This window comes from Pelophylax lessonae, assembly GCF_965119305.1.
Source record: "Pelophylax lessonae genome assembly, chromosome: 4".
Taxonomy (NCBI): Eukaryota; Metazoa; Chordata; class Amphibia; order Anura; family Ranidae; genus Pelophylax; species Pelophylax lessonae.
Genome location: NC_138771.1, coordinates 387,017,657 through 387,032,837, shown reverse-complemented (window position 1 = coordinate 387,032,837; position 15,181 = coordinate 387,017,657). Strand labels below are relative to the sequence as shown.

Genomic DNA, 15,181 nt, shown 5'->3' with positions numbered 1-15,181 from the left:
GATATACTTATTTATTCACGATCCTTGTCTGAACATATAAAGCATGTAAGACTTGTGTTATCCAGATTGCTTGCACACAACCTATACTTGAAACAAAAAAAAATGCTTATTTCATAAAGAAGAAGTACTATTCCTAGGATACATCATATCCAAAACAGGAATCAAGATGGATATGAGTAAGATATCCTGTATTCAGGATTGGCCTATACCAACCACCCGCAAAGCACTACAGCGATTCCTTGGATTTTCAAACTTCTATAGCTAGTTCATCAAGAACTTCTCTGCCATTGTGAGACCCCTCACACAACTCACGAGTATTAAGAGACCATTCAAATGGTCAGATGAAGCAAATGAAGCTTTTCACTTGTTAAAGGCAAGTTTTACCTCTGCTCCCATACTACGCCATCAAGACCCATCCCTCCAATACATTCTGGAAGTAGATGCGTCAAACATGGCAGTAGGAGCAATACTCTCCCAACGACCAACTAATACTTCACCACTCCATCCAGTCGCCTTCTTCTCTAAATCTTTAAGCAGTCCAGAGGTAAATTACCCAGTGGGTGAAAAGGAACTGCTTGCTATAAAACTGGCTCTGGAGAATTGGCGACATCTACTTGAAGGCACCCGATTACCAATACTCATATATACAGATCATAAAAATCTTCAACATCTTCAGACTAACAAAACCCTCTCCCACCGGCAGGTACGATGGTCACTATTCTTCCTAAGGTTTAACTTTCTAGTGACCTATACACCTGCAGACAAGAATAAAAAAGCGGATGCGCTATCACGACTAACTGAAGATAATTACTTTGAAATCCCTTCCGTTCCTATAATACCCTACAAGCGTATTATTGAGGTTGTCCGTTCCTTGAAGGAAGAGGTTCTGCACAGTATAAGTTTGGATTCACCCCCACCACAACTAAGTACTGATGCAGAAGGCTTCCTCTACTACAACGACAAACTTTACATACCCCCTACCATGCGCACCAAGATCTTGGAATTGTCGCATGATGTGCCTATGGCAGGACATATGGGTATGACAAAGACTCTTAATTTGCTTACCAGTCAGTTCTGGTGGCCTGACATGAAGACATCTATACAGAAATTCGTCTCTTAATGCAATGTCTGTGCCAGGTCCAAAATAGACACTACAAAACCATCCGGTCTACTATGCAGTCTACCAATACCCCAGACTCCATGGGAAGTTGTGTCCTTGGACTTTATAGTAGAACTACCTCTTTCCAAAGGATTTAATACCATCTTGGTGTCAGTGGACCATCTGACAAAAATGGCACATTTCGTTGCTATTCGCAGACTACCTTCGTCCAAACAAACAGCGGAACTACTGATGAAACATGTCTTTAAGTTACATGGTATTCCGAAAACTCTTTTGTCTGACCGTGGATCGCAATTCATTTCCAAGTTCTGGCAAGAACTATGTCACATCCTACGAATTGAGCGGAAGCTCAATTCTCCCTACCATCCTCAGACCAACGGACAGACTGAAAGAGTCAACCAGTGCATCGAGCAATATTTACGTTGTTACACATCATACCAACAGGATGATTGGGTGGATCTCCTCCCTCTGGCAGAATTTGCCTACAACAACGCAACCCACAGTACGACCAAACAGAGTCCGTTCTACTTGAACTATGGGTTTCATCCCACTATTCTTCCACCACGCATCCTTCCTTCAAATAACCCAGTAGCCTCAGACTATCTTACCCAAATAAAGGACTCTCTGGGTTTACTTAATACTACATTCTCACACGCTCATAGTCAACAAAAGAAGTACTATGATCTTCGTAGAAGACCTTCTCCTCAGTATGCTATTGGAGACCTCGTTTGGCTCTCAACAAAAAACTTAAGATTAAAGATCCCTAGCAAAAAGCTTGGGCCTCTGTTCTTGGGACCTTTCCCAATCAGGAAACTTATTGGAAAAGCTGCAGTACAGCTCACATTACCAACAAACCTCAAAATACATCCCATCTTCCATGTGTCGCTACTGAAGCCCCATGTTCCTGACCAAGGAATAAGGCCTACTATCCCACCTCCACCTCCTGTACAAGTTGAAGGTGGAGAAGAATATGAGATAAAAGAGATTCTGGACTCTCGTATCCACAGAAGAAGACTCCAATATCTAGTCCGATGGAAGAACTATGGGCCCCAAGACGACACCTGGCTAAATACCTCTGACATACATGCCCCTAGACTAATTCGCAATTTTCACACGAAATACCCGGAAAAACCAGCTCCAGAGGCCTTCAGGAGCCAGCCTTAAGGGGGGGGTACTGTAATGTTCTGGTACCTTTGGTACCCTAATTCCACTTTCCTTAGTGTATGCGCCCCACCATTCTCTTTTGGTAAGGTGCGCATACACCTTTAAGACCGATGCTGTCATCATTGAGCGCCGCAGGAGCGGCTATTTCAACCGCCGGCGGTCTCACAAACATTGTTCGTTCAACGCCGCATAACCTGCCTTGAAGCTCACATGCTTGCAAGCATACCTCGCTGTCGGAACCTCGCTGCTGATCCCTGTATCCCGCTACCGGATCACCCGCTCATACCGAACCTCTCTACTACTGCTTGCTACTAGTGATAAGTACCCCGCAGTGGAATCCTCCATAAACCTTCATACTAAAGCTTACACTATCTAGCTCTGCATACGAAGGACTGTTACTATCATCTGCACTATCTAGATTGCTAGCTCTTGAGCCTACTAACATCTATCCTTGCACTAGGTTAGTCTCTCCTGTATGTCATCTGCTATCCTATCATCTACTACCATACATGATTGCTAACCTATCTGCATCCTACCTGTTACCATCTCATTCTCAAGAACATTCCTCTCAAGTGTCTGTCAACTATTGTCTCTACTTAAACCTGTCTCTTCAGCCTATCACCACTATACTACTATATACATAGATCACTCCAGGAACATCTTATTGAGTGTGTATATTTGTATGCTGAATCAGAGACTATCCACAGTGATGAGTCTTGGGAGTTGGGATTGGTATCTCAGCGTTTCTCTACATGACTACTGAGTGGAGTATTTCTGCAGCTGCAAATCCACATTGTTCAGAAAACGCAGGAGCGTTACAGCACCAGGAGTGCCCGGGCGGCCCGGGAGGTGACCGACATTCTGTCTTGGGCCGAGACTCATGTCCCGGCAATCTCAGCAGTTTACATTCCGGGTGTGGAGAATTGGCAGGCCGACTATCTGAGCCGCCAGACCCTGGACCAGGGGGAATGGTCCCTACACCCGGAGGTCTTCCAAATGCTGTGTGCGAAGTGGGGATCCCCGGACGTAGATCTGTTCGCGTCTTGGCTAAACCAAAAGGTTCGTGGCAAGAACGCGCGATCCTCTGGCAGACGCCTCAGATGCATTGGTGGCCCCTTGGCATCAGTATCGTCTGTTGTATGCCTTTCCTCCGATTCAGTTGCTATCCAGGTCCCTCCGCAGGTTAGCCTCGGAACCGCACCTGGTGATTCTGGTGGCGCCGGTCTGGTACGCCGACGTTGTTCACCTGGCAGTGGCGCCTCCATGGTGGCTGCCTCTTCGGGAAGATCTCCTGTCTCAGGGTCCGATCTTCCATCCTGCTTTACAGTCGCTGGCTTTAACTGCCTGGCTGTTGAGACCCAAGTCCTGAGGGACAGGGGTCTCTCCCCTGAGGTCATCCCTACCCTTGTCAAGGCTAGGAAAACTTCCTCTGGTAAAATCTGTTACTGTACCTGGAAGGCTTATTTCGCCTGGTGTGAGTCCAGGGGGTTCTCCCCTCGCTCGTACTCGGTGTCGAGAGTGTTGGCCTTCCTCCAGTCTGGGGTGGACCAGCGTTTGGCTTGGCCACGATAAAGGGCCAGGTGTCTGCACTGGCTATTCTTTTTCAATGCCCTGTGGCGTCTAATTCTCTGCTTCATTCAAGGTGTGCGACATTTGGCTCCTCCCAGGAAGGAGCCCTTACCTCCATGGGACTTGAACTTGGTTCTGTCCTTGTTACAGCGTTCTCTCCCTTTGAACACATCCGGGAGATTTAGTTGCCCCTGCTGTCTAAGAAGGTTGCCTTTTTGGTGGCGATCACTTCGGCTCGCAGGGTGTCAGAACTGGCAGCGTTATCTTGCCGTTCTCCGTACTTGGTGATTCACAAGGATAAGGTGGTCTTGCGTCCGCATCCCTCCTTTCTTCCTAAGGTGGTCTCTGAGTTCCACATTGAGGACATTGTCCTGCCTTCACTTTGTACGAAGCCTAAGCATCCTAAGGAGGTTGCTCTGCATTCCTTGGATGTTGTCCGGGCGATCAGGGCTTACCTGTCGTCTACGGAATCTTTCCGGGAGACAGATTTTCTCTTTTGGCCTTCCTGAGGGACCTCGGAAGGGCATGGCTGCTTCTGCAGCGACTATTGCCAAATGGATCAGGCAGACCATTAAGCAGGCTTATGCTTTGATGGAACGGGTTCCACCCTTACCTGTTAAGGCGCACTCTACCAGATCTTTGAGTGCATCCTGGGCCTATTGGCATCGGGCCTCGGTGGCCCAGGTGTGCAAGGCGGTGACTTGGTCGTCCGTGCACACTTTTTCCAAATTCTACAAGGTAGATGTTCTGGCATCAGCTGATGCCTCCTTTGGCCGCAAGGTTCTCAGTGCAGTAGTGCCATGAGGGACCCTTGTTTTTTTATGGGTCCCTGGCTGTTTGGTGTTTGCTTTCCTGGGCTGTTGCTCCTGTTGAGCCTTGTTTTCTGTTGCCCAGAAGGTTCTCTTACGGTGCATGTAAGATTCCTTTCTCTGAATTGGGTACTGCGTTGCCTTTTCTATGGTTGCGTCTCCCACCCCTCATGTATACACTGCTTTGGGACATCCCAATAGTGATGACTGTCGGAGGACGTAAGAGAAAACTGAATTTTTGTAAAATCTTACCTGTAAAATTCCTTTCTCTGAGTCCTCCGACAGTCGCTGCCCCCGCCCCTCTTTTGGGGTTGTTGTTCCTACTGCTATGCTACCAAACTGAGTTGGGAGTGATCAATGCAGGGGGGTATTGACCTAGTGGGACTGCCCCCATGGGTGTGTATATGCAAATGTTTTTGTTCTTTTTGACTAAGTCTTATGCCTAGCTACTCCTACGGAGCGGAAGTCAATACCCAATAGTGATGACTTAGAGGAGGCGGCGACTGTCGGAGTACTCAGAGAAAGGAATTTTACAGGTAAGATTTTACAAAAATTCTGTTTTCCTCTAGTTTTAGTGAGTGGCCACGTGTCTTATTGTATTCCCTTTCTCTGAAAAGTTTGTTCCATATGCTAGGGTCTCCAGTACAGTATTTGTACATTGATATTGTATCCCCCCCTTAATCGTCTCTTCTCCAGAGAGAATAAGTTCAGTGCTTGTAGTCTTTCCTCATAGTCGATGCCCTCCATTCCCCTAATTATTTTTGTTGCTCTTCTCTGGACTCTCTCCAGTTCCAGCACGTCCTTCCTGAGGATCGGTGCCCAGAACTGGACAGCATACTCCAGATGTGGCCGGACCAGAGTCTTGTATAGTGGTAGAATAATTACTTTATTTCTGGAGTGAATCCCCTTTTTTATACACGCCAGTATTCTGTTGGCTTTGCTTGCAGCGGCTTGGCATTGCATGCCACTGCCAAGCCTGTTGTCCACCAGTACCTCCAGGTCCTTTTCCATCTTAGATTCACCCAGTGGTCCCCCCCCCCCCCCCCAGTGAGTAGCTTTCTTTCGTGTTTCTGGCGCCCAAGTGCATTACTTTACATTTCTCAACATTAAACCTCATCTGCCATGTAGTTGCCCACCCCATTATTTTGTTCAGGTCTACTTGTAAGGTTTCCACATCCTGTATAGAAGATATTGGCATGCTTAGTTTAGTATCATCTGCAAATACTGAGATTGTACTGGATATCCCCTCCTCTAGATCATTTATGAATAAATTAAAACAGGATTGGTCCCAGGACAGAACCTTGGGGGACCCCACTTTCCACACACGCCCAATCCGAGTACTCCCCATTAATCACCACCCTCTGGACTCTCCCCTGGAGCCAGTTCTCTATCCAGGTACTCACCTTATGGTCCATACCTACCTTCCTTAGTTTGTACAGTAATCGTTTGTGGGGAACGGTGTCAAAGGCCTTTGCAAAGTCCAGATACACCACATCCACAGGCTTACCTTTATCTAGGTGACTGCTCACTTCATCGCAGAAGGTTAATAGATTGGTTTGGCAAGAACGATTTTTCACGAATCCATGCTGATTACTACTAATAATACCGTTTTCATTACTAAAGTCTTGTATATAGTCTCTTAACACCCCCTTCAAAATCTTGCAGACTACTGATGTTAGGCTGACCGGCCTATAGTTACCCGGGATATATCTCGGCCCTTTTTTGAATATTGGTACCACGTTGGCTTTTTTCTAATCGGCTTGCACCATACCCGTCAGTTGACTATCCTTAAAGATCAAGAATAATGGTCTGGCAATCACCGGCTGAGCTCTTTAAGAACCCTCGGGTGCAAGCCATCCGGTCCCGGTGATTTATTTATGTTAAGTTTCTCTAGTTTAGTTCTAAGTCTATCTTCTGTTAGCCATGGCGGTACTTCCTGAGGTGTATTATTTAGTTTAGCATTACAAGCTGGGTTAGTGTAGTCCCCCAATTCTTATGTGAAGACTGAAGAGAAGAAATTATTTAACACTTCCGCCTTTTCCCTGTCCTCTATGGCCAAATTACCCTTGTCGCCTTTTATTGGGTCAATGTGTTCTGGCCTCGCTTTCTTACTGTTTATATACTTAAATAATTTTTTGGGGTTCTTTTTACACTCTTCTGCTATATGTCTCTCGTGTTCTATTTTAGCCGACCTGATTTCGCCTTTACATTTCTTATTACACTCTTTGTAATTTTTGAATGCTGCCAATGACCCCTCAGCCTTATATTTTTTGAAGGCCTTTTCTTTAGTATTAGTATGCATTTTTATGTTGGAGTTTAGCCACCCAGGGTTTAGTTTTGCTCTTTTAAATTTATTTCCCTTTGGAATGCACTGGCCAATCCCTTTGTTTAGTATGCTCTTGAAGCACTCCCATTTTTGCTCCGTGTTCTTTGTTCCCATGGTTCTATCCCATATGATATTTTCTAGCAGAGAGCGCAGTTTTGGGAAAATGGCTTTTTTGAAATTCAGTGTCCTTTTATTACTCTTGTGTTTCCTGTTACTATGATTAATACTGAAACTAATTGACCTATGGTCACTGTTTCCCAAGTTGTCCCGTATTTCTATGTCCGTAAGCAGGTCTGAATTGTTAGTAATCAGTAGGTCAAGTACCGCATTGTTTCTTGTCGGTGCGTTCACCATCTAACCCATGAAATTGTCCTGCAAAACATTTAGGAACTGCCGAGCCTTGGCTGAATGCACGGTTCCTTCTGCCCAGTCTATATCTGGAAAATTAAAGTCCCCCATTATAATGACATCTCCCATCCTTACTGCCGATCCTATCTGTAAAAGGAGGTCCGCCTCCCCCTCCTCCCTTTGGTTGGGGGGCCTATAGCATACGCCCAATATTACCCTCCCTATAGTGCCTTCCCCTCTAAGTTCTACCCATAGGGATTCTGCCTCGTCCATAGCTCCATTATTAATATCATCCCTCATATTTACCTGTACACTGTTCTTAATATACAGACATACCCCTCCCCCTTTTCTACCTTCTCTATCTCTACGATAAAGGGAGTACCCCTGAATGGTTGCCATCCAGTCACGAGAGTTGTCGAACCAAGTCTCTGCTATCCCCACAAAATCTAAGTCTTCCTCAAACATCAGCAGCTCCAGCTCTCCCATCTTGTTAGCCAGGTTTCTGGCATTGGTATACAAACCTTGTAATTTTGACCGGTTGCATATATCCTCGTTTGATGTTGTTTTTAGGCTTCTCTTGTGATTTTTCCCCATACCCACCTTGGCCTTAGGTACTCTAAACACCCTACCACGAATGTCCCCATTTGTGCCCTCCGAATCTTGCTCCCTGCTGGCTAATTCTACAACTGTACCCTCCCCCATCACCTAGTTTAAAAGCCCCTCTAACTTTGTGGCCATCCTCTCACCCAGTACAGCTGCACCCTCCCTATTTGGGTGCAATCCTTCCCTACCAAAGAGCCGGTGGCCGACTGAGAAGTCGGCCCAGTTCTCCAGAAACCCAAAACCCTCCTTATTACACCAGCTCCTCAGCCACTTGTTAACTTCCCTAATCTCCTGCTGCCTCTCTGGTGTGGCTCGAGGTACAGGTAGTATTTCTGAAAATACTACCTTGGAGGTCCTATTCATAAACTTAGCGCCTAAGTCTTTGAAATCGTTTAGGACTCTCCATCTTCCTCTGCCTATGTCATTGATACCCACGTGTACCATGACAGCTGGGTCTTCCCCAGCCCCACCCAGTAATCTGTCCACCAGATCCGCGATGTGCCGAACCCGAGCGCCTGGTAAACAGACTGTTCGGCGCCCACGGTCTTTGTGACAGATTGCACTGTCTGTCCTTCTAATGATTGAGTCCCCTAACACCAGCACCTATCTTTCCTTTCCCTTTCTCCTGGCCTCACTGGAGGAGTTCTTCCCCTGGCAGCTAGGGGCGTCGCTCTGCTCCAGCAATGCTGGTCCCTGACTGGTTTCCCCAACATCACGCAACGGGGCGTATTTATTAGGGTGTTCCAGCCCAGGACCGGCCTCCTTGCCTTTTTCCCCTCTACCCTTCCTAATTGTCACCCATCTACTCTGCTCTGATGCCTGCACCTCCGTTACTCCACCCTCCTCTGTGCAGGTCCCTGCCTGCACCTGTTGGGTACGATCCCAGCTCTTATCCAGTATGGACATTCGTCTCAGTGTTGCCAGCTGCTTCCCTAGATTCAGGACCTGAGCTTCCAGGGAAGCAACGTGCTTATATTTCGTGCATTTGTATTCGCCCTCGATCTAATGATCAAGGAATGCATACATATCACAAGATGTACACCGAATGTGAAGTTAATGCCATGCCTATTTTTGTGTCATCCACAAAAACTGAGGTTGAGTTATTTATCCCATCCTCTTTATCATTTAGGAATAAATTAAACAGAATTGGTCCCAGGACAGACTCTTGGGGTACCCCACTTATCACTCCAGACCAGTCTGAGTACACATTATCACCACCGTTTGGATACGCCCCTGTAACAAGTTTTCTATCCAAGAACAAACCTTATAGTTGATGCCTGCTAACCTCAGCTTGTAGATTAAGCGTTTATGGGGAACTGTATCAAATGCCTTTGCAAAATCCAGATATACCACATCCACAGGTCTCCCTCTATCTAGATTGCAACTCACTTCCTCGTAGAATATTAACAGATTGGTCTGGCAAGAACATCCCTTCGTAAACCCATGCTGATTACTACTAATTCTGTTTTCATCACAAAATTCTTGGATATAGTCCCTGATATTTTACCTACTATTGATGTCAGGCTGACTGGCCTGTAGTTCCCCGGAATGTCTCGGCTCTTTTTTGAATATTGGTACCACATTTGCTTTTCTCCAAACAGCTGGTACAGTCCCTATCAGAATGCTGTCCGCAAAGATTGAAACAATAGTCTAGCTGTTCTTTGAGGACTCTCGGGTTTAAGCCATCTGGTCCTGATTTATTTGTGTTAAACTTATCAAGTCATTCCTTGATTCCAGCCTCTGTTAGCTGCAGCGGTACATTCTGTGATGTGCTAGTAACAATACTGTCATGGTCAGTATACCCCTCCTTTTTCAGTGTAATAGAAGAAAGCATTTAGCCTCCTCTGTGTCATCTGTAACCATCCTTCCTTTTTATGTGGGCAATGTGCTCTGATTTTGTTCTTTAGATATATTAATAGTAAAAAAAGTGCACTCCTATGATCTATAGGAAAACTATAGTCAAAATAGCTTTAGCTATACTTCTCCTTTAAGGCTCCTAACTGCAAATTGTATCTTCTATAGGGAGATTTTTGCCTCACTTCCTGACAAAGATTTCCAGGAAATACATGAGTTAAAACTATAAAAGAGTAAAAGAGGTACTAAATCCCCCCCTGCCCACTTCACTAAAAAAAACAAACAAAAAAAAAAAAAAAACAGAAAAAAAAAACGGCATCTGCACACATAGGGAAATAGTGGTTTCATAATTTCAAGACACTGTGATGCTGCAACATCAATACCCTTTCAGTGGCTTTGGTAAATTGTTCCCCAGTCTCTGTAAGCCCAGCACTAATGTGTCTATTTTTGGCAGCATGTTACTAAAAGGTTACAGGGTTAACCTGTCGCTTTATTACTACTTCAATTTCTACTACACATTTAAATCAAGAAGCCATTTCACCTAATTCTGTTTTGAAAATACTACTGACCAAAATTGCTTTGAAACAGATATTGCAACTCTAATGATCTTTTCCTAAGCGATTTCTTAACCACTTGCCGTCGCTGCACTGCCTTTTTACTTCGGCAGTGTGGCTCTCCCAGGCAAAATCACGTTAATAGGCATCATCTGCCTGGGAGGCCACTAGGGGGCGAGTGCGTGCCACTGGAGGCGCGCTTCTTCCCCCGATCGTCAGCGGGGAAGCCAGTGCGGGTGCCAGGCGGCTCCGATGGCTGCCTGACACCGACGATCCACCCCCCCCCCCCCCGACAGAGAAGGATGGACAGCTGATGTAAACACAGCCGTCCTTCTCCCTGACATGATCAGAGACCATGCGATCCTGCTATATAGGATCATTTCAAAAGCCCAACCCCTTTCCTGCCATTGGCTTTACAGTAACAGTGCATATTTTTAGCACTGATTATTGTAGTAATGTCACTGGTACCCCCAAAAGTGTCAAAAATGTCAGTTAGAGGTCCGATCTGTCTGTCCCAATGTTGCAGTCCCACAAAAAATCGCAGATCGCTGCCATTACTAGTAAAAAAAAAAAAAAAAAAACAATAAAAATTACATAAATTTTTCCCGTAGTTAGTAAACGCAATAACTTTTGCGCAAACCAAACAAAATACGCTTATTGCCATTTTTTTTTTTTTTTTTACCAAAAATATGTAGCAGAAAACAAATTGGCCTAAAATGTTAAAAAAGTTTTGATTTTTAAATTTTTTTTTTTAGAGAATGTGATATAGCAGAATGTGAAAAATATTGTTTTTTTTTTTTTTTCAAAATTGTCGCTCTTTTTTTGTTTAAATAAAAAGCACTTGAACAAACAACCAATGCTCACAGCAGGTTATTAAGTGATCCTAAGTGCTCAGGAGTGTCAAACATAACATACAATGCTGCTTTTTTTTGTTTATAGCGCAAAAAATCACACAGGTGATCAAATACCAACAAAAGAAAGCTCTATTTGTGTGAAAAAAGGACTTTAGTTTAGTTTGGGTACAGCATCGCACGACCGCGCAATTGTCCGTTAAAGTAACGCAGTGCCGAATAGGGCCTGGTCATTAAGCAGCAAAATCTTCCGGTCTTAAAGTGGTTAAAGCCACTAGACTTAAAATCACATTAAACGCACAGTTTACAATATGTACAATATAAGTCAAATATATATTTAATAGATATTATTTTACTTTTAAAACTTTCATTTCAGGCTGGCATGATTCGTACAGACAAGGATGAATTTTTCATAGAGCCACTAGAGAAAGATAAGAAAGAAGAGTGGAGTGGAAGATCGCATGTTGTGTATCGCCGATCGGCTATCATAAAATCCTTTCCAAGTCAGAATGTTGAGACTCACCATAATGGTAAGACTCTGATGCTAATCAATAATGACATTTATTCATAATAAAATATTTTCTGTCACTTATTGTCTGCTTCAAAAAACGAGAAAGGTAGGTTTTTGGAATATAAGATTTAGGACATGTAATTTGCCGGTCTGGGTGGGGATATGCAGCTTGCCAGAATAGAAATAATTAATATAATAGTTTTAGGAAGGAACTGAAACCAATTTAATTTTTTTTCCCTACATTGTACATTTCAGTAATCCAGTCATATATTCAGTCAGTAATATGCAATCAACATTCACTTCCCTTTTGTTTGTTTTTTTACCATATTTTCAATTGCAGGTTACAAATTAAAGTTACTGTATATTTGGATAGAAAAACTATACTTACGTAGTACATTTTGCCCAGGTCACATTATGTTTAATTTTGGTGGTATAATGTTTGAAATTAAAGAAATACAATTGTATATTTTATACTTTCATCACAAATCTAGCCATGAACAACAGTCATCTAACAGTGTCTGCTGGCACAGCTTAAATGCAGTAGATGAATTTCGATTCACATATGGCCAAATTTAGTCTGGGTGCAGTGTTTGAGCAGAATGGCTCTAAAACAATGGGAGCAGCTAAACATGTTACATGCCTATCGAATCCTTTACATTTGCCCCATATACAACAATATTCACCATAGTATTAGAAGAAAGCATGTGCAAACATTGTTCATTTGTTTGAGAAATGTTGCCACAAGAAACTGATGGTTTACTCATAAAAACAACTGATTTTTATATTTAAGTTGTAAAAATCACCAAACCAATAATATATGAAGTAAATATATTAACAGCAAAGCAAAAGATATACACACACCACCACACAGCAAACATAAAAAACATCGACCACAAAGTTTGCTCTTGGATACGGAACTGGTTAAAGGGGCGTGTTCAAAGAGTGGTAATAAATAATGCATACTCAGACTGTTCTAGGGTGGTAAGTGGGGTTCCCCAAGGCCCAGTCCTGGGACCAATCTTGTTCAATTTATTCATAAATAGGATTGAGGATGGGATCATTAGCTCAATGTCAGTTTTTGCAGATGACACAAAATTAAGCCGGGCAATAACTTCACATCGTGAGGCAGGAATCTTACAAAATGACCTGAACAAAATCACAGAGTGTGCAACTACATGGCAAATGAGACTTAATGTGGGGAAGTGTAAGGTATTGCACTTGGGGACTAAAAACATAAAAGGACAATACACTTTAGGGGGGAAAACTCTGGGGTAATCAAAAATGGAGATTTGGGGGTCTTAGTAGAAGATAGACTTAGCAATAGCATGCAATGTCAAGCGGCAGCTGCCAAAGCCGGCAGAATATTAGCATGCATAAGGAAGGAGATGTATTCCAGAGATAAAACTATAATACTACCACTTTAAAGAAAACTGGTTCCACCGCAACTGGAGTATTCTGTCCAGTTCTGGTCACCAGTCCTCAGAAGGGATGTGTTGGAGCTGGAGAGAGTCCAGAGAAGGGCAACTAAACTGATTAGGCGATTGGAGGACCTTAATTATGAAGAGCGCTTAAAAGTGCTTGATTTATTCTCCCTAGACAGGAGACGCCTGAGAGGGGATATGATAGCGATTTATAAATACCTTAACGGGGATCTCAACATAGAAAAAAAACGATTCAGTCGCAAGGAATGCATAAGGACACGAGACCATACGATGCGATTAGAGAAGAAGCGTTTTAACCTCAGGCTATGCAGTGTGTTCTTAACAGTAAGGGCTACAAGACTGTGGAATTCTCTACCACAAATGGTAGTAACTGTGGGGAGTATGGCTACTTTTAAAAGACTCTTGGACGTACATCTCAAGGATCAAAACATTCAGGGGTATGTAAAATGATTACGGCCACACACACCTTACAGGTTGAACTGGATGGACTATTGTCTTTATTTAACCTCAACTACTATGTAAGTGACCCACAACCAGGTCTGCTTTTAAAAACCATGACCCCCACCCTTGACCCTGCTCCCATCTCAAAAAAAAAAAAAAAGAAATAATGCAGCTTGGTCTTAAAGTGATATTTATCATCCCAAGTGATACCTTCCTCGTTATGGAGACACAGAAGAAAGTAGCCAGAAACCCAGTATGTTCCACGTTTAGTGCATGAGTACAATATGCCATATACATTCACTTGGAAGATGATATTTTTCAGCACTGCCTTAACCCTCTTGGGCATGGAGTTCACCAGAGCTTCACAGGTTGCCCCTGGAGTCCACACCTCCATGACGACATCAGGGAGCTGGTGGATGTTAGAGACCTTGCGCTCCTCCACCTTCCGTTTGAGCATGCCCCACAGATGCTCAATAGGGTTTAGGTCTGGAGACATGCTTGGCCAGTCCACCACCTTTACCCTCTGCTTCTTTAGCAAGGCAGTGGTCGTCTTGGAGGTGTATTTTGGGTCGTTATCATGTTGGAATACTGCCCTCGGGCCCAGTCTCCGAAGAGAGGGGATCATGCTCTGCTTTAATTTGTCACAGTACATGTTGGCATTCATGGTTCCCTCAATGAACTGTAGCTCCCCAGTGCCGGCAGCACTCATGCAGCCCCAAACCATGACACTCCCACCAAAATTTTTGACTGCGAGACACACTTGTCTTTGTACTCTTCACCTGGTTGCTGCCACACACGCTTGACACCATCTGAACCAAATAAGTTTATCTTGGTCTCAGCAGACCACAGGACATGATGCAGTGACCAGTAAGTTTACTGTGCAAAGCAATCTGCATTCTGCTGCTGTGTCACAATTCTAGAGATAACAGAATCTAACCCACTGATAATGGGCCTGCCAGGGGAATCGACCACATTTTTATGGACTTTGGGAATATTATAAATAACCAGCACTCTATGTGGTACTGGTATCAAGAAGGATTTCTCCTTTTTGGTAAGTATCTTGTCCCTAAATCCCAAGTCACCTATCTTGGTCAATTCCTTTTTATATAACCGACCCAGTTGTTCTGCTACCTCTGTCTCTAGAAATACTAAAATTCCCCTCTGGAGATTCATCAGGGGCATGTCAGGAGTGTGTGCTTGCCCAGCTCAGACACCATGGTCTCTATGCCAAACCTGAGAAATGTGAGTTTGAACGTCGAAGCATTCAATTCCCGAGCCTAATAATCTGCACGGAGGGTATAAAGATGGACCCCCAGAAAGTCTTCGCCATCGTAGACTGGCCAGCACCCACAAACAAAAAGGGGACACGCTTTGTGGGGTTTGCAAAGCTTTATCGAAAATTCATCAAAGGATTTTCAGCCTTCATCTCCCCCATCACACAACTGACCAGGCAGAGCAACCGGTTTCACTGGTTCCCTGAGGCTCAGTCTGCCTTTGAAAGCTTGTAAGGAATATTTACTTCCACACCCGTATTAAGGCACCCTGACCCAGCCTAGTCATATGTTCTGGAAGTGGACACCTCAAACAGT

General features: G+C 44.0%; 1 protein-coding gene across 1 annotated transcript in view; it reads left to right on the top strand.

The window, feature by feature from the left end:
- LOC309554127 (A disintegrin and metalloproteinase with thrombospondin motifs 2-like) overlaps positions 1 to 15,181 on the top strand; it is a gene marked incomplete at its 5' end in the record, with an annotated part of 1,497,034 nt that overhangs the window by 224,406 nt on the left and 1,257,447 nt on the right. The window contains one exon of the mRNA XM_082255680.1: positions 11,575 to 11,728. Within this exon, the coding sequence (XP_082111806.1) occupies positions 11,575 to 11,728 (154 nt within the window). The remainder of the gene's footprint in view (positions 1 to 11,574; positions 11,729 to 15,181) is intronic.